The following is a 17743-nucleotide window of genomic DNA, read 5'->3' as shown; positions in this document are numbered from 1 at the left end:
TACTCATCTCTTTAAAAAAAAAAAAAAACATACTCCAACTCAGAGTTTCTCAACCTCAAGACAAAAGGTTTCTCTACTTCAACACTACTGATATTTCAGACCAAGTGCTTTTTTGTTTTCTCATTATGTTTCTTTGTTTTGGGGAGAGGTTGGGGGCTGTCCTATGTATTGTAGGATGTTTAGCAGCATCTGTGGCCTCTACCCGCTAGATGCCAGGAACAACCCCATCCTCAATTGTGACAATCAATAATACTGTCAGATGCCCCTGGAGGGCAAAATCACCTGGTTGTGACCCATGCGGTAACTACCAATTAGCACATCACCTGGGAGGTAGTCTCCTCTTAAGCTGCAATCCCACCACCGTCAGGGACTCATGTCCACTGACCAGGATGCCGAGCATCCCTAGGTCACTTTCTGGCCACCTGGGCTCATCCCACTCACCCTTGTGGGAGGGATAGTTGCCGCTTGCCTCCTTGTCAGGACACCTCCACCTCCAGACCCCTTTCATCCTGTCCCTGCTCCAGGTCTGGTGGTTCTATGCTGCTTCCTCACCTGTACCTCTGGGAGCAATGGCTGGCCTCTCTGTGGTCCTCTTGTACCCTCTCCACCCCATACACTGTAAAGCCTGAATGTTCTCTCCCTCCAAGGTGTAGTGAGTGGTGGTCTGTTGGTGGACAGGGGTAGTGCCCCTTCTCCCGCACAGGCCCCCTCTCTCTCCTTCAGAATAGCAAAGGAAAGAAAATCCTTCGTTCACCACAGGATGGGTATGCTGGGAGGCGGGTCTCTCTCAGAGCAATGATTGAGGATGCCGAGATAGAGTGGGCAGCTTCCTACCTCTCTTCTTGGGAAGGAGGTGGATAACACCCACCCTCATCCCAGGAAGGAATTCTAGAAGTGAACTCTCCCTCCTCAGTCTGCTTTGTTGTCAGGGGCCCTTCTCTTTCCAGGTAAAACTGTCTGCCTTCGTAAGAAGTTCTTATAAGAAGCTGTCTTCTTTCCTTTACCTTAGGACCTCCTAGGTAGGAAAGGAAGAAAGAAAAACAAAGGAGAGAAGGGGAAAATTTTCTCATAGACCTTTTCACTCACCCAGGCACAACATCAAAATGGGGGAGGAGTGTGGGAACTGTTCTCCATTTTTTAGGTTTTCATATCTCTAAGTAGACCAACCATGACAGTTTTATGACCCAAATGCAAGGATAAATTTTATGTTACTAAACAAGCGAAGTCACTTCAGATCTGAATGGGCAGGGAAATAAATAATACATATATTTAAAAATTTCCCTCTAGTTTCTAATTTTTCCAAAAGGTTTCCCCTCATTACTCTGAAATTTCTGGAATGTGTACATCTCACTGTCCCACCCATCCCTGGGCTTTAAGGCAGGAATGTCAAACACAATCAGCATAAGGTCACCCCTTGGTCAGTGGAAATTTTTTTAAATGGAGGTGACACCATCTCAGGTGCTTCCAGACTGTGGTTTCTGTCTCCCAGCCATTTTTGGTGGCAAAGATTGTGTAGTGGCAGAGGCCAGTGGGTGGCCTGAATGAGTCCCCAGCCAACATGCTCCTTACTCCATTCTGGGGGTTTGGAGGTGACAGAGGAGCAAAGGAAGCTGGACCCTCGGAATGGGCTGCGACTCTGAAGATGCATCTGTTAGGGCATGTGGGTCTGAATAGCAAGTGATGAGAGGCTTTTGTACTTTTCCTAATTGTGAGGTACTTGTAAACCACACAGGCACCTTGAGGAAGCAATCAAGCACATGTAGGGAGTGGGACATTCTACAGGACAACTGGTCTAATCTGTTCCACCACTCAGAGTTACGGGAACAAAAGAAGCAAAGATAATATGTCAAATTAGAAGAGACAAAGAAGCGTAACAACCACATGCATTGCATGGTTCTGGATAAACTCTCAGTCTGAAATTCATATGATGAAGCTTTACCCTCTAATGTGATGACATTTGGAAGTGAGACCTTTGGAAGGTGATTAGGTTTAGATGAGGTTATTAGGTTTAGATGAGGCACCCCCATGATGGGATTAGTGTCCTCTTAAGCAGAGAAAGAAAGACCATTATTACTCTCTCCCTCTCCCTTTGTTTCCTCTTCTCCCTCTCCCTCTCTCTCATATGTAAGGATACAGAGAGAAGGTGGCCATTCACAAGCAAGGAGGAGAGTTCTCCCCAGGAACTGAATCAACCAACACTTTGATCTTGGACTTCCCAGTCTCTAGAACTGTGAGAAATAAATGTCTGTTGTTTTAAGCCACCCAGTCTACGGTATTTTGTTATGGCAAGCCTGAGCTAAGACACCAGGACACTTTGGAGCACAACTAGGGAAATGTATATATGGCCTAGGTATTAGATAAGATGAAAATCTATTGACATGGGGAGGTAGAGACCATTAACATAGCTTTCAAAACAACATGTGCAGGATGATCTCATTTTGTTAAAAAACATATATACATAGAAAAAGTCCTGTAATGTTATGCAGTAAGCTGATAAATGATAACATCTGGGTGATGGAAATATGGTGGTTTGGTTTTGCTTTGCAGTATTTGATAAATTTCTACAATGCATATATATTGCTTTGTAAAAATAAAAGGTTATTTTTAGTTAGAGAGAGTGTGTTGGGAGGGGCTTTCTAGATAATTTGCTCCCACCCTCATTTTTTCAAAAGAGGAAAAATTATGAGTCATCACATTGACTTTAAAAAAAACAAAAACAAACAAACAAAAAAACCCAGTACTTTTTATTGTGGAAAGTTTTAAATGACCCAAGCGCAGACCCAACATTCATCAGCCTTAAAACACCTCATTCATTTCTCGTCCTGCCCCCGCACTTTCTCCCTTTCCATTTTATTTTGAAGTGAATCCCAAACCTCATATAATTTATCCCATTAATATATTAGTATTATCTCTTTAAGGACTTAAAAAAATACATAACCACAAAACATTATCACACCTAAAAATTTAACAATAATTCCTTAGTATCATCAAATATCCAGTCAGTGATCATATTCCCAATTGTCTCATTAATTCAAGAAGTGAGCTTTTAAAAAAGTTTGATTGAATCAGGATCCAAATGTGGTCCATAGATTGCAATGGGTGGTGTGTCTCTTTCAGTCTCTTTTAATCTAGTTTCCTTCTCCATCTCTTTATTTTCCCTGGCAATATATTGGTTGAAGAGTCCAGGTTGTTTGCCCTCAGGCGTTTCCCATAGTCTCGACTTTGCTGATTGCATCCTCTGGTGTTTAATGCATTTCCCTCTCCTCTATTTCCTGTAAGTGGTAGTGACATCTACAGGTTTGATCATATTTCTAGGTTCAATTTTTTGAGGACTAGAACACTTCATAGGTGGTGGCACACTCTTCCATCAGGAGGCCCATCATGTCTGGTTGTCTTTTATAATCTGATATGCAATGATAGCTGCTGTTGAAACTCAATACATGGATCCATTACTTCATGGTGATATTCCAATTCTAAAATTCTGACTTCATTTACTAGCCAGAATATTTATAGAAAGAGAAACTTCCCTTCATCAGCGATTTGATAAAGATAGATACTTGATTCTTTCCCTTTACTTACCCAGTTTTCAAAATAATGAATTGATTCTCTAGCATCCTTCAAAGATGAGACATCTTTTTTGTCATTGTGAACTAATGAATTTAACCACTTTGTCTTTCAATCCACTGCAGCTCTTACCCTTCTTGATGCTCGAATTATCCCATCCTTTGACCATTAGCAGCTCTTCAAGTTTGCTCCCGAGTCTTCTTGACATGAACCTCATATCTTTGATAGAAATCTCTCTTCACAGCTGAAATATGATTTCAATGGACAAAATGGGCCATGAAAAATAAGACATGATATTATGCTGGAGGTCCTTCTTTTCTCTCCCCTTTGATTCGAGTGTGTTCCCTCCCAATGAAGGTCTCTCCCACCTGACTCCTGTCTCCCTCTTAACTTGAGTGCTCCAGGGCCCTCTCACCTCCGGCTGTGGTGCTGTAGACTTCCCTGCTTTGCTGTGGTTTCAAAAGGTGGAAAGTCAGTGTTGGCAGTGGCTTAGTGACCCCAGGAGGGATATACAGTCCCAGGGGAGTTTTACCAGGTGTCAGAAAGGCAAGGATGGGCCCAGGCTGACTTCCCAGAGGGTGCTCATCCCTCCATCCCTCACGTGAGGTTTATAGTTCCAGCACAGCCTAAGTTTTTTAAACTTCTTAACTCTTCCCAGGCCTCCAATTTTGTACATTTAGAGGAAGGTCTGTGTAGCCCTAGCTACAGCATCCTCAAGTGCCTGCCCTTGTCTGAGCCCTTCCTATCCTGATTCCGTCCACTCCAGCCTCTCACTCCAACTCTGTGGAGATTCCAGTCGTTCTCATCTCACTGCACCTCCATCTCTACCCCTCTCTCTTCAGCCTCTAAGTAGCCATCTGGGATTTGAACCCACACATGCTGGTTCCACAGTGCCTGCCACTTGGCGACTACCTCTGCTTCTTATCACGGAGCTCAACCGCTGTCCCCTGTCTTCATCCTCCTTGAATACTTAACTACTTCTGTTTTTAGAAAATAATAAATATATAGTTTTCTGATTTCAGAATGAAGACATACACGTAAAAATTCAAGCAATATAAATTCATTTTTAAAAAAGTAAATTAAGTCCCCTATTTTCTCAGACCTCAAAATAATCACCATCAACTATTTGGTGTATTTCCTTCCAGACCTACATAAAAATTTACAAATAAATAATTTTTTTAAAAGCAAGTTTTTCTATATGTACATTTCTGCCTTGTTCGCTTATTTATTATGACCTGCTTCTCGTGTTTAGAACAGCTATAGCTTCTGCATTCTATTTAACAGCTTCCGTTTTCCATTGTTACCATAAATTAGTCATTGGCATACTGATGAACTTTGGAGGTTGTTTCCAATTTTTCATTATTTCAAACAATGCTGCAATTAGCACCCTTGTGCACTTAGCTTTGCACACTTGTGTAACTATTTCTGTAGGATAAATTCCTGGAAATGGAATTTCTGAGTTCAAACCATGCACATTTTAAATTTTAATAAATATTATTAAACTGACCTCCAGAAAGGCTGAATTTAATTTGCATAATGAGTGTCTGTTTCCTGCACATACGTGCCAGATTGATGTTATGAATGTTTTTGTCTGATAGGTGAAAAGTATTTCATTGTTGCTTTATTTTGCATTATTTATTGTTAAGGTTGAACTTGTTTTTTGGTAATTTATGTGTTTTTTTTGTGTGAATTGTCTGTTCACATCCTTTGTTCACATTTGTTTTGGGTTGTTTTTTCCTTTTTCTTATCAACTCACAAATTTCCCTTACATATTGTCTTCATATGTATTACAAATATTTTCCCAGTTTAATATTTGTAGTTTGCTTGGCCATATAGAAGTTTTCATTGTGAATGAGATCAAACTTTAAAAGTCTTTTGGTTTATTTGTTTTTGGTTTTCATGTTATTTTGGAAAGGCCTCCTCCATCCCAAAGTCAACAGTCCCTTTTAATGTTTTGTTTTTACACTTAAATCTTTTGGCATAATGAATGAAACAGATATCCAGCTTCCCACACTCTCCCTTGACTGGCTAATTGTTCAAGAAACAATTATTGAATAACCTTTCCCCACCATTAAAATATCACTTTTATCGTATATATGTATTGAATTCTCATGTGCTTTTGGGGCTATTTCTGGAAACTGTTCTGATGGATTGTGCCAGTCCTGTGCCAATCCCAACACACTGTGCTTTTACTTCAACTTTTAATATTTGGTAATTCAGGTCCCCCCATTACTCATCTGTTTCAGAATGTTCTTTTTTTTCTCATCATTCTGGATAAACTTTTGAATTGTCAACTTTTCCAAATTAACCTTTTGGGATTTAGAGACTGCATTAAACTTATGGATTTAGAGAAAATTGACACTTTTATAATATGGCCTTGTTTAAAAACAAGTTATTCAAGTCTTCCTGGTTTAAGTAACTCAAAGAATTTTAGTTTTATTGATCGATCAAATATAGGTCCCATACATTTCTTGTTAAAGTTACTCCTAGACATTTTAGGATTTTTATTGCTCTTACAAATGATGTTTCCTTCCATCAATTTTCTAACTAATTATTAAAAACCTATTGGAGGGCTGGCCCAGTGGCTCAGGTGGTTGGAGCTCCGTGCTCCTAATGTCAAAGGCTGCCAGTTTGATTCCCACATGGGCCAGTGCCAAATGGCTCAGTTGGTTGGAGTGCGTCCTCTCAACCACAAGGTTGCCGGTTAGACTCCTGCAAGGGATGGCGGGCTGTGCCCCCTGCAAGTAACAATGGCAACTGGACCTGGAGCTGAGCTGTGCCCTCCACAACTAAGATTGAAAGGACAACAACTTGACTTGGAAAAAGTCCCGGAAGTATACACTGCTCCCCAATAAAGTCCTGTTCCTCTTCCCCAGTAATAAATAAATAAATACGCATTGGAAATCCTGCCATTTTCCACAACATGGATGGACTTTGAGGGCACGATGCTAAGTGAAATAAGTCAGACAGATAAAGATAAGTACAATATGATCTCACTTATATGTGGAATTTAAAAACAAAACAAAACAAAACAAAAAACAAAACCTGAACTTGTAGATACAGATAATAGATTGGTGGTTGCCGGAGGGGTGGGGAGCAAAATGGGTGAAGGTGGTCAAAAGGTACAAACTTCCAGCTATAAGATAAATAAGTCCTGGGGATATGATGTACAGCATGGTGAATATAGTTAACACCACTATATTGTATGTTTGGAAGTTACTAAGAGAGTAGATCTTAAAAGTTATCATCACAAGAAAAGAATTTTGTAACTATGTATGGTGATGGATGTTAACTAAACTCATTGTGGTGCAAGGTTGCCAGTTCAATTCCTGGACTCCCACAAGGGATGGTGGGCAGCGCCCCCTGCAACTAAGATTGAACATGGCACCTTGGGCTGAGCTGCAGCTGAGCTCCCGGATGGCTGTTGGCTGGAGCACGTCCTCTCAACCACAAGGTTGCCGGTTGGAGTCCCGACTCCCGCAAGGGATGGTGGGCTGTGCCTCCTGCAACTAGCAATGGCAACTGGACCTGGAGCTGAGCTGCACCCTTCCACAACTAAGACTGAAAGGACAACAACTTGACTTGGAAAAAAGTCCTGGAAGTACTCACTGTTCCCCAATAAAGTCCTGTTCCCCTTCCCCAATAAAAAAAATCTTAAAAAAAAAGAAAAAAAAAGAAACTCGTTGTGGTGATCATTTCGCAATACATATATCAATCATATGTTGTACATCTAAAACTAATATAATTGTATATGTCAATTATATCTCAATTAAAAATAAATGAAAACTTGAAGAGCTATTCCTTGTTTATATTTTGGTCTTAACTCTTTATCCACACTCTATCCTACAGAGCTCAGTCTTGGCCTTGAGTACCATTTCTATGTTAATGATTCCTCATGTCCACAGTTTGTCATCTCTCCCAAACTATCATTTTATCTCTAATTTGGTGTTTCTTAAATTTCAAAAATTCTCATACCACTGTCACTTTTCATAGTCTGTATACTACTTGTACCATTATTTCATTGCTTTTTTTCTTTAAACCAACTCATTAAAAATTAGCCTTATCTTGTGCAATAATACCCATGAAATAACAAGAAGTCTGATGTGTTGGTTATAATTTCTCTAACATGAAAATAAACACAAGACTATTAAAGTTTCAAAAAAATGTTCTCCATACTGTTTAAAAATATTTCTTGTATCATCCACTATTTGAAATTCTGTTCTAGCTGATCACAAACCTAAATATTCACCATTGCTTCAAATTCATCGTTCTCCCTCAACGTCTTCTCAGCCCCTTTCTTTGCTGTCAGGGGGATCATTTATTTCCCCAATCACATGAGCTCCAATCTTGGGTTTCACAGATGCCCCATTCATTGTCCCTTGCCCTCCATTCTCCCAGACACTCTTTTTGTCTTCCTCTCTGGTGATACATCACCTCCCAGGATCCCTCTGTGTTCCTTCCCCAGGACCAGCATCTTGCTTTAATTTTAAGGCCCATCTTTCTGAACCGGCTTCATGTCCACTCCATATTGCCCTCTGCATTATTTAAACGCATTTCCTACCCACCCCTCACCTCCATCTTCTATTGTTCTACAAACCACACTGTGACTTTGGGATTTTTCCCTTTCCTCTGCTCATTCATATCTTACCTGTCCTTTTAGGCTCGCTTTCCAGGAAGCCTTCTCATATGATTCCAGCCCCCTCCCTCTCTTACTCCCGGAGCACTGTCTAGTATTGGCTCAGGTAGCTCATCTCCCTGGGTAGACTATAGCTGTTTGCAGGCAGGCCTCAGTCTAAATATTCCTTCTGCATTGGCACATTGCCAAGCACACATCAGATGCTCCATATTTGCTTGTTGAGTCACTGCATGGTGGCATTCCTGAAGACTTACCTCAGACTCCACCTGTCTCTGTTACTTGCCACAGCAACTCAACCCATCCTGCACAAACTTCAACTCTCACCAACCAAGGGCCAGAGGGAAATGGAAACAGGTGTTAAGAAAGGCGGAGCACACTGAAATTTAAGAAGCCAGTTCTAGGATCGTTAGTCTTTTAATATATTATTCTGAAAAGAAAGGAATTAAAAAAAAGTTCCTGACATCTCTTCTGATTTTTTAAAATTTAAATAAATACCCTGCCCTCCCCCCACCCACTAAAATTTCCTTCTTCCCCATCATCCCACCCATACCTGCTGCTAGATCCTCACTCCAGAGCTAAATAAGATGCCAGTTTCAGAGCAGGCCACTCTCACTACCGGCGACTTGTAAGTACTGTAACTAAGTCTGTGGCTCTTGGCCTCCCTTCTGCTCCACTTCCCACTCCAGACCAATCCCGCGATTTGGAGTGAGCACGGATGGTGGGGCCTTTCGGCATGAGGGAAAAGTGCAAACTTGGTTCCCTTTAATTGCCCGACATTCCCCACTCCCTGCCCAGGAGGAAGTCAGAGGGCCCAGAATTGCCCTCCAGACTGAAATAAATAACAAAATAAATACGCCCTCCCTAATTCCCGATTCTATAAAAAGAGCTTCTTCACCTGTCACTCTCTAGTCCCTCTCCTTCAATTGACCCGCCCTTCCTCCCTAGCCCTTCCCACCTCCCCCATGCTGACCTCTGGCTTGGCCTTTGCCCTCGCAGGAGGAGGGGTCTGCCACACTCAGTGGGGAGAGCAGCGCGAGGGCCTCGCTCCCAACCGCAAGCAAACCCTCCTCATCCCCCCGAGTTTTTTGGGGTGCTGCTGGTGCCCCAAGCCCGATAAGCCTGGCAGACTCCCCGTCTCCGGAGATTAGGAAGGAGGGCAGGGGTTCTTCCTGGCTCTCTCACCTGGTTCTTCAAGTGTCCCACTTTCAAGGCAAGTCTCCCGGAGAGCCCCGCCCCGCTCCCAAGTCCCGGTGCCCTTGCCTCCCGCCCTCCTCAAATGGCAGTGTCCCAGAGGACCGTGTGCTGCCGGCGGCAGGGCGGGGTGCCGGACTTTCGGGGCTCGGGCCCCCGCCTCCAGCTAGGGAGGATGGGCATGCTCTCCTGCTTGCAGAGACCGCGGTCGGGGCGGTGGCGCGCCTTGATTTCCTTGCACACGCAGCGCTTGCGCTCGATCACCTCCAGCAACTTGCCGTCGCGCTCGCGGGCCGGCTGGGGCGGCAGGGGCAGCGGCAGCGGCAGTGCTGGGTGGGTCTGTGCCCCTTCCTCCCGCCGCCGGCCCCGACGGGGAGAGAAAGGAAGAAGCGGGGGTCAAGGACCTCAGAGTGACCGGGCCCTGTTCCCACTGCGGAGACCAGTGCCTTCCCCCAGAAACAAGTCCTCTCTTGCCTCTGTCATCTCCTCCTGGCTGGGGGCGCTGATGGGACAGAAACCCAGTCCTTACACCCTTTGCCCTGCTGTTTGAGCCCTGGTGCCAGGCTGGGCCTGTCTCACCCTGAGGAAGGGGCGCCTTTAAAAATTGTCTTCCCAGAGGGGAAGCCTTTTTCTAACTGCACAGAGGTGCACTGTCTGCCAGTTAGGGCCCTGCCTGGCTTGCCCATCATAAGCAGCCTCTTTCCAAGGTCCTCCCCCAACTCCCTCACTCTCCACCAGTTCCCTATTAGTTTGTGCCAGGCCCTAGCCCGTCCTCTTACCTATCTTTCCACACCCAAGCCTTCTTCTCTGTATAGTCCTTCTCCAATTAAACCCAACCCCATCTTCCTCCTCACCTGGCTCGGGACATCCCGGGGCTGGCTGCAGGGCCGAGGTGTGTGGAGCGAGGCCTGGCGGACTCCAGAGGTGGAGGCGGAGCGCCCCAGGCGGTAACCTCCCGTGAAGTCTGGGGAGGAAGAAGGAATGAAGACCAAAGAAGGCTTTCAGGTTCCCTGAGGACAGCCCCTTCCAGGCCGCCCCTGCCTCATCAGAAGAAAGGGCATGGAGATGTGGTATTAGGATGTAGGCCCCGGGACACAGACCCTGGGAGATTCCCCCCAGTCCACCCCATCTGTGTACAGGTGTGCGAGGGCAGGGTGTCACCTCCATTTCGGTGGCAGGCTGGGAAGGTCTGGCAGGGTGTGGGCAGCGCTGTGCGGCTCCCTCCTCGGTCCCCTCCATGGTGGATCCTGGCCAGCAGGCCCTCGGCCCCCTGGCTCCTTACTGGGATTCCTGATGCCATAGGGCCCCTGTCCTCACGCTCCACCTTGCCTGGACCCTCGGCACTGCCATTCCAGGCCCGGGCACCATCCTCGACCTCTGCTGAGATGACAAGGAGAGCTCAGTGCCTGTATGGGGTGGGGTTGGGGGTATACTGTCCCCTCAGCTCCACACACTGCAGCATGTCATAGCTAGGAAGGGTAGGACCCTCTTCGCACTCCACAATACATACACACACAACAGGGACCCCAGTACTGCCACCTTCCATTGCACCCACTAGTACTATCCCTGGGCTGAGAATCAGATGTTTGCTGCTTCCAAACCCTTTTTGCTGGTCAGAGGGGTCTCCCATACCCCAGCTTTAGCTTCCGAGCCCCTCCAACCCCATATAGGGATAGAATGACCATCCTCAGGAACAGACCAAGGGCACTGTTCTCCAGGAGGGGGAGAATCCCAAACCCTGAGCCAAGAAGTGGTGGTGGGGGGGCGTTCGGGGGAAGGGCTGCCTGTGAACTAAGCTCATCTGTGAGTAGGTCTGGCAGAGCATTGCGTTGCCAGGCAACCATAGGGGCCTCCCTCTCCTCTCCCTCCTGTCTGGATGGGTTGCCATGGTAACAGCTGGGAGGCAGCTGTGTTTAGCTCCTAGTCTGTGCACACTCACAAACACACACCCTTGCAGCCCAGCAAAGGGAGGGGCAGGGAGTACAGTAGGATGGGGCAGGAGGAGGTGGCTGCTCTGAGGGCCAGATTCTACCCCCATATCCTAGAGCTTCCTGCTCCTCTAGCACTCATAGGGACCTCATCCCTTCAGTCCACTGCATGCCCCCATTGCTCTGGTCTCCCAAAATTTCCCAGTTCAGGACAACGGGGCATGGCTTCCAAATAACCCCTCCAAGGTGTCCCCCAAATAACCATGGACATCCCCACCCCTCCTCATCCCCCCCTCCCTCACTCACTGTCCAGCTCTTTTGCCTTCCTCCCTCCATACAGGACCTTCCTCTGCAGAGCCCAGCCTGCCCCAAATGTCGTGGCACCCATCTCCTCTTCTTCCTCTTCTGGTGTCCCTGCACTGGCGATGACGTGGGCACAGGAGATACTGGCAAAGGCACCCCCATCGGTCCCTTGTTCTTGCAGCTGGATCTTCACCATGGGGGATGGGGTCCCCATTCCACAGCCCTTATTCAGCACCCCCCCAGCCTTGAGGCTCTCATAGGCAGGGGGTCTCTTGAGCCCAGCTGCTGAGGCTGGGTAGGTCCAGAGCGGGGTCAGGGGGCCTGCTGTTGGGTCTGGAAGGCTGTGTGGGGAGGCCAGGCAGCCGCGGTGGTGGAGAACCCCAGCTGCTGTGCTCATGGCCCCGGTGTGGGGACTGGACTTCCCAGGCACAGGGGGCCTCGAGCTGGTGCACAGCATCCCATGGAGGACTGAGATTTCCTTCTCCGTCTTTGGCTCCCCAGCACCCAGGGGTGGCCCAGCTGGCAGAACGGAGTGCGTGGTCACCTTGACTGCTGAGTACACCATGGTATAAGACACGGCCTTGTCCTTGGGGGGGCAGGGAAGCAAGGTGGCCGGGGCAGGAGGGGCTGCCGGCGCCCCTGCTGCCTTGGGGCAGATCATGCTGTGGGAGTTGGGGAGCTCCCGCTCCCCCCGGGGCTGGCCAGAGCCCTGGGGTGGCAGCGGTGTTGAGTGGCTCCGGGCACGGCCCGAGGGTCCCAGCAGCAGCAGGTTGGCAGCAGGAGGCGGTGGCGGTAGGGGAGGCGTCTCCCGCTCCCGGGCAGGCACTTGGGGAGCTGGGGTGGAGCCCGCTGGCTCCTTGGAGTGGCAGAGGACCGGTAGCCTTGAGACCCCATCGCCAGGGGTTCGGGAAGCAGACTTGGCTTGGGGAAAGGCCAGGAGCGGAGGACGGTGCTGGAGGAGGTTGGGGAAGGGCGGGGGGATTTCACAAGGAGTGGTCTTGGTGGGCGTCCCATCCCTCCTGCTTGGGAGGGCTGAGGATGGACGGCGGTGGATGTGAGGCTGGAGAGCATGAGGCTGGTGTGGTGAGGAGGTGGCAGTCAGTGGAGAGGCCCCATTGGCCCGGCCTTCCCCTGCCTCCTCAGGCAGGGGGTACTTCATCTCCTCATATATGGCCTCACTCTCTTCTGAGTCTGAGTCAGCGCCAGCTGGAGGGGTTGGGCCCCCACCCCCGAGAGGGGGTCCAGTCAGGCCCCCTCCACTTCGCCCTCCTCCCCTGAAGACATCCCCCACCATCTCAATGTACACTGGCTCTTCTTCCTGGGCACCCACCTCAGGGTCCCCAGTGATGCAGGATCCCCTACTGAGGCGCTGAAGGGGCAGGTTCCCCCCTCGAGGAGAGGGGGCTGGGGGACAGGACTCATCGAAGGAGACAGACAGCTGGGTGTTGGGGCTTCTCCTCGGCTTCTGTGGAGGAACCTTCCGGCTGGACTCTCGGCCCTCTGGGGCTGGCTTCTGTGAGCCTGGGAAGGATGGGAAAGAAATAAACTGGGATCTTGGTTGGGGGAGGGAATGGGGAGACCCTTTCTGACCTCTTGACCCATTTGCAAGGACATATCTGCCTCTTTATTTTGTCCATATCCTTCAACTTACAGCTCCAGTGGGTTTCCTACCTGACCAGCTAGCCTCTGTCCTTCTAATGAATCTGCAACTCCCACCCTGAATTCTCTCCCACCCTCATGTTCCTCCAAGGACGTGACACCCCTTTCCAAAGACTGGACTTTTCAGGGAGCTTCCTCTGCCCTTGAATAATTCATCTCAGGCCCTTCCAAAAAGGAGCCCCCCCCCATTCCCTCTGAGAATGGAACCTTCCACTTTCTTGGTTCTTCCCTGAATGAACCCTCCCAGCAGGCCTCCCCAGGCCTTGAATGGATCCTCCTGGCTCCCAGCTCCCCCTGGGGAGGGGCAGGGGTGTCTCACCTGCTTTCTTGCTAGGGGGCATCTCTGCCCCTGACCCTGCCATGCTGAGCTTGGTGCTGGGGTGTCTCCGAGGCTTGGCTGGGGGTCTTCGGGTACTGCCGTCCTCAGTGAGACCCCCACCGCCTCCCCCAGGCCCAACCCCCACACTGTCCATGCTGCCCACTGAGTGGCAGGAAAGGGAGCGTGGGGCCATGGCGCTGCGGCAGGGGTGGGGGGTGTGCTCCTGAGAGGCAGGCATTGTCATGAAGCCCATCCTGAGGGAGCGGCGCAGCGAGGCGATGTCCCGCACTCGGACCCCAGGCCCTGGGCCAGCCCCGGGCCCCGCTGGGCCTGTGGGAGCCACCTCCTTACTGGAGCTGGGGAGAGAAGGCCAAGATGGAGCAGAGGGTGAGCCTCAGGCCTGAGCCTCCACCTTCTCCAACCCAAGAGGGGTTTGCAACCCTGTGGCCTCCCAGGGAGGAAGAAGGGGGCCTGGGATGGGGATGGGGGGCGGGGCGGATGTCTGAAGGTCCAGGGCACTGAAGTAGAAGCTTCAGGCAGAATCCTGAGGCTTTAAAAAAGGCAATGGAGGCAGGGATGAGAGAAGGGGTGAACATGTGTTCAGGGGAGCATCCCAGAGTTGGCTGATCCCAGCCTGGGCATATCTGACACAGCAACACAGTATCTGACCGCTTCATACATAGGCAGAGAGATGTAAACCCAGGCAACACAACTCTGCCTGACTCACACACCTACCACCACAGCTTCGCTCTTTCTTACTCTCACGTTGGCCCATACCTGGCCTCTGGCCTCCCCCATGTCCAGTTACTGCGGCCTACGCTCCACAACATACCGCGCCTCCTCTCCCAGACACCGGCTGTATGGCAGCCTCCCCCAGCTGATCCTTCTTCCTCCTTTCCTCTGTCACCCTCCCAGACCCACCCCCATTCCCTTCACTGTCCTGTAAGTGAAGGAGGGGGGGAGCTGGCAAGGAAGAGGAGAGAGCTGCTCTGGGGTGGGCTCTCATTAAGGCCCTGTCTACTAACCCTTCATTAGGGAGAGATCACCACAGTGATAGCTCTGATTAATCTAATTAACAACAGAATTAAACTCCACAGTTGCAAGGAGGCAGCAGGGAGGTGGCTCTGACTCAGGCTCCAAGAGGCTGTGCAGTCACCGGGAGTGAAGAGAAGGGAGCAAGACAGGGGAGGCCAGGCCCCAGGTCCCTGGGAGGGCAAACAGAGAGGGCAAGCAGGGAGGGAGTCCCCAACCCTGACTCTTCTGCAGGGCCCAACCTGCAAGTCCCCCACTACACACACACACACACACACACACACACCTGTCACTTGGCCACTCACCTCCCCCAGCAGAGGAGGCTGAGATGGGGCCAAATGGATCTTCCCTGGTGCCCCTCAAATGACACTATCCCTGGACCATGAGGGCAGCAGGGCCTGCCCCTTCCAAGGTCAGGTAACAGGGGAGCCAGGAGCCAGCCCCAAATTGACAGTGAGGAGAAGACCACAGGCCAAAGGTGAGTCAGGAAGGAGTGACTCGTGCTTCTGGGGATGTGGAAGAGCCAACAGGGTGCTCCTGAGCTGGAAGCCCCCCAAGAGGCCAGGACAGGTACAGGGCGGGGACAGGGTGTGTGCCACTCCAGCAATTCTGTGCTGAGCACAGACTCTGAGATCAGACTGATGACCAGGCTGTTGGACCCAGGAAGGGCAGAAGGGATGTGGCGCAGCCAGGGGGAGGCAGAGGTGGGCAGGCGAGGGGGCAGTCTGGGATGCAGCCTTACCTCCTCTTGGCCTCCTCCTCCTTGTGTTGCCTCCACTCCAGCTTGGTTTTTCGGTAGAGGAGGTTCATGTCGTGGGGCAGGAGGTGGGGGCTGGGGGGCCCTGCTCAGTGCCACCAGGCCCGGGGGACGGCCCTCCCTGGGTCCCGGATCCACTTGGTGGGGAGATGGGAAGGAAAAAAAGAAAGATGTGGGGTGGGTGGGGGCCAGGAATGAATGAGAAAGAGAGACAGAGAAAGGAACAGAGACATGATTCGGGTCCTCGGAGAGAGGAAAACAGATGGAGACACAGAAAACCCACCACTGCCTCTAGGACAGACAGAGAGACATAGATGGACATGTGTACACAGAGTCATACATCCTGATAAAGGTGTTCAGGGCCACAATTACACACTCCTGAGTGATCAGATTGACAGATTCCTATCCTGTAAATACAGCCTGACATGCACACACACCGGCCCCACAAACACACATTCAGACACACAAACCACAGGACCATGGACTCATATGTACAGAGGACCAGACACATAGATTGGCATAGGTAAACACAACCTAGGAACAGGCAGACACACAGACATAAACACCAGACACACCCACAGCACACACAGACCTCCAGACAGACACACACAAATAGGCTGCACAGAACTGGACATACCTACAGACAAGGAGTTATGCCCAGGCCTACTTGCGTACATTGCACCCCACTGGGGAAGGGGGAGACAGTTAGACTCCCCACCCCTTTTTGGGCCCTGAGGCTGGGGGCAGGTGTCATGAGGGCAGGGTGGGGATTCTGGAGAAAGGGTGGGGGCACTCTGAGTTGGGCATCTACAATACCACCATCCAGATATCGCCTTCCTCTGTCTTTCCCCCTTCCTCTTCTGTGCCTGGGCCCCGGTCTTGGTCCACCCCTCTTCCTGAGCCCTGGCTCCTCAGAGATGGTCTCCACCTCCTTCACTGATGGCCCAAATCACCTTCTTCCTCCTCCAGGATCTAGGAGGCTCCCGGCTCCCCTCTTCCAGTCCCCGCCCCTCAATCCCACCCGGGGGTCTTCAGTCTAGCCCCAAAGCTATCTTCGGGGCTGCGGCCTCCATACCTGCTCTGGTTTCCCTTCCCCCAAACACACTCTCCTGCGCCTCAGCCTCACCTCTCGTCCAAGGCGCCCCTCCTCACTGCCGTCCTCTCCCTTCCCTGTTTGTTCCAAACCTAACCGGCTTCATTCCCCTCTCCATCCAAGGGCCCCAGGTTCCCGGGCAACCCTCCCCTTCCCCTTGTCCTGCTACCCTGGGTTTCTCCGTCTCTCGCCCCGCCAATCCTCCCTGCCCCTGGTTCCCCCCATCCCACCTTCCCGCACCAAGCGTCCCCAATTTCTACATCACCGTACCTGGCCTGCCGGGCGCCGGCCCCCCCATGCCGGGCTCCGCCCGGAGCAGGAGGAGGGAGGAGGAGAGACAGAGAGAGACCGGGGGGGAGCCGAGCTGGGCCCTGCCGCAGAGACAGCCCCGCCTCCGGGTCCGCCCCCAGACCCGCCCCCGGCCCCAAACCCACCCTTCCACACCCTCCAAGGACAGAGCTGGAGTGGCCGCGCCGCGCCGCGCCGCCAGACTGGGGTGAGGGACACGGGGGCCGAGGAATCTGCGGGGGAACTCGGAGAAAGGTCGTGGGGCGCGGGGGACCCGGCGCCAGCCCACCCCCGCCTTGGGGCATCCACTCCTCGCCGCCTCTCGCTCTTGCCCGGCTCGGTCGTGCTCGGTTGAGTGTCCAAGGCCCCGGCGGACAGACGTGGGGCGCAGCACGCAGCGGCGCCCCCCAGCGGTAGCTGGGGACCTGCACCGGCGCGCGTCCCCCGTGTACCAGGCGCTCACGGGCTGCGCACCCCGCGTCCGGCCGGAGCGAGGCTGCTGCTGCTGCAGAGCCCGGCGTGCAGTGAGGCAACGAGGCCAGCAGGGGGGGCCGCTTTCCGGCGGAGGGGCTCTGAGAATCTGGAGCGGGACTATCCGCATCTTTGCCCAGCAGGGGGCGTGCGCCCTTGGCCGCGCCCCACCTTTCCCCCGCCCCTCAGGTGTGGGGAGGGCACCCGAGCTGGCTCGCTGGGTGCTCGTTGCCTATGCCTGCAATCCTCCCAGGCGCCTGGACATTGTTTCACCGCCTGGGCTCAAAGTCTTACACCCGCCCTGTCCCGCGGCCCAAGTCTTCCTCCGGGTAACCTTTGACTACGGGGGGCGGCGCCCGCCAGGACCTGGGCGCCCTGAGTCGACGTCTGACTGCAACCACCAAGGCCGCTGAGGGACTCGCCCCCTTCCCCGCATCACCTTTCTCATCAGCTCCCTGAGAAATTCCACCCCCAGAATTCCCTTTGGCGTACGTTAGCTTCA

At 51.2% G+C, this 17743-nt stretch overlaps 1 protein-coding gene across 4 annotated transcripts; it reads right to left on the bottom strand.

Annotated features, from left to right (window-relative positions):
• Positions 1-8582: 8582 nt before the first annotated feature.
• Positions 8583-17284, bottom strand: NYAP1 (neuronal tyrosine phosphorylated phosphoinositide-3-kinase adaptor 1). 4 transcript variants are annotated; one of them, XM_019752716.3, is made up of 7 exons: positions 16753-17284; positions 15375-15526; positions 13601-13956; positions 11626-13143; positions 10553-10771; positions 10246-10355; positions 8583-9730 (listed from the first exon to the last, which is right to left on the bottom strand). In XM_019752716.3, the coding sequence occupies exons 2-7, from the start codon at positions 15440-15442 to the stop codon at positions 9473-9475; spliced, it is 2529 nt and encodes an 842-aa protein (XP_019608275.1). In that variant the 5' UTR covers positions 15443-15526; positions 16753-17284; the 3' UTR covers positions 8583-9472. The 4 variants fall into 4 exon arrangements, with proteins under 4 accessions (XP_019608275.1, XP_019608279.1, XP_074184437.1 ...); XM_019752720.3 differs by having other exon boundaries at positions 10553-10768; positions 16753-17283; XM_074328336.2 differs by lacking the exon at positions 16753-17284 and adding an exon at positions 16516-16671.
• Positions 17285-17743: the final 459 nt, after the last annotated feature.

Source organism: Rhinolophus sinicus, chromosome 3 (genome assembly GCF_057876585.1).
Source record: "Rhinolophus sinicus isolate RSI-liver-muscle chromosome 3, RSI-T2T, whole genome shotgun sequence".
In the NCBI taxonomy this organism is placed as follows: domain Eukaryota; kingdom Metazoa; phylum Chordata; class Mammalia; order Chiroptera; family Rhinolophidae; genus Rhinolophus; species Rhinolophus sinicus.
The sequence above is the reverse complement of the archived record's forward strand: the minus strand, read 5'-3'. Positions and strand labels throughout refer to the sequence as shown.

Excerpts from the sequence above, each read along its gene's own strand:
- NYAP1 (XM_019752716.3), bottom strand. The coding sequence starts at position 15,442 with ATGAACCTCCTCTACCGAAAAACCAAGCTGGAGTGGAGGCAACACAAG. Across the intron at positions 13,957-15,374 it reads GAGGAGGAGGCCAAGAGGAG|CTCCAGTAAGGAGGTGGCTC; the intron begins GTAAGGCTGCAT and ends TTCTCTCCCCAG. Across the intron at positions 10,356-10,552 it reads AGCCTGCCACCGAAATGGAG|ACTTCACGGGAGGTTACCGC; the intron begins GTGACACCCTGC and ends CTTCCTCCCCAG.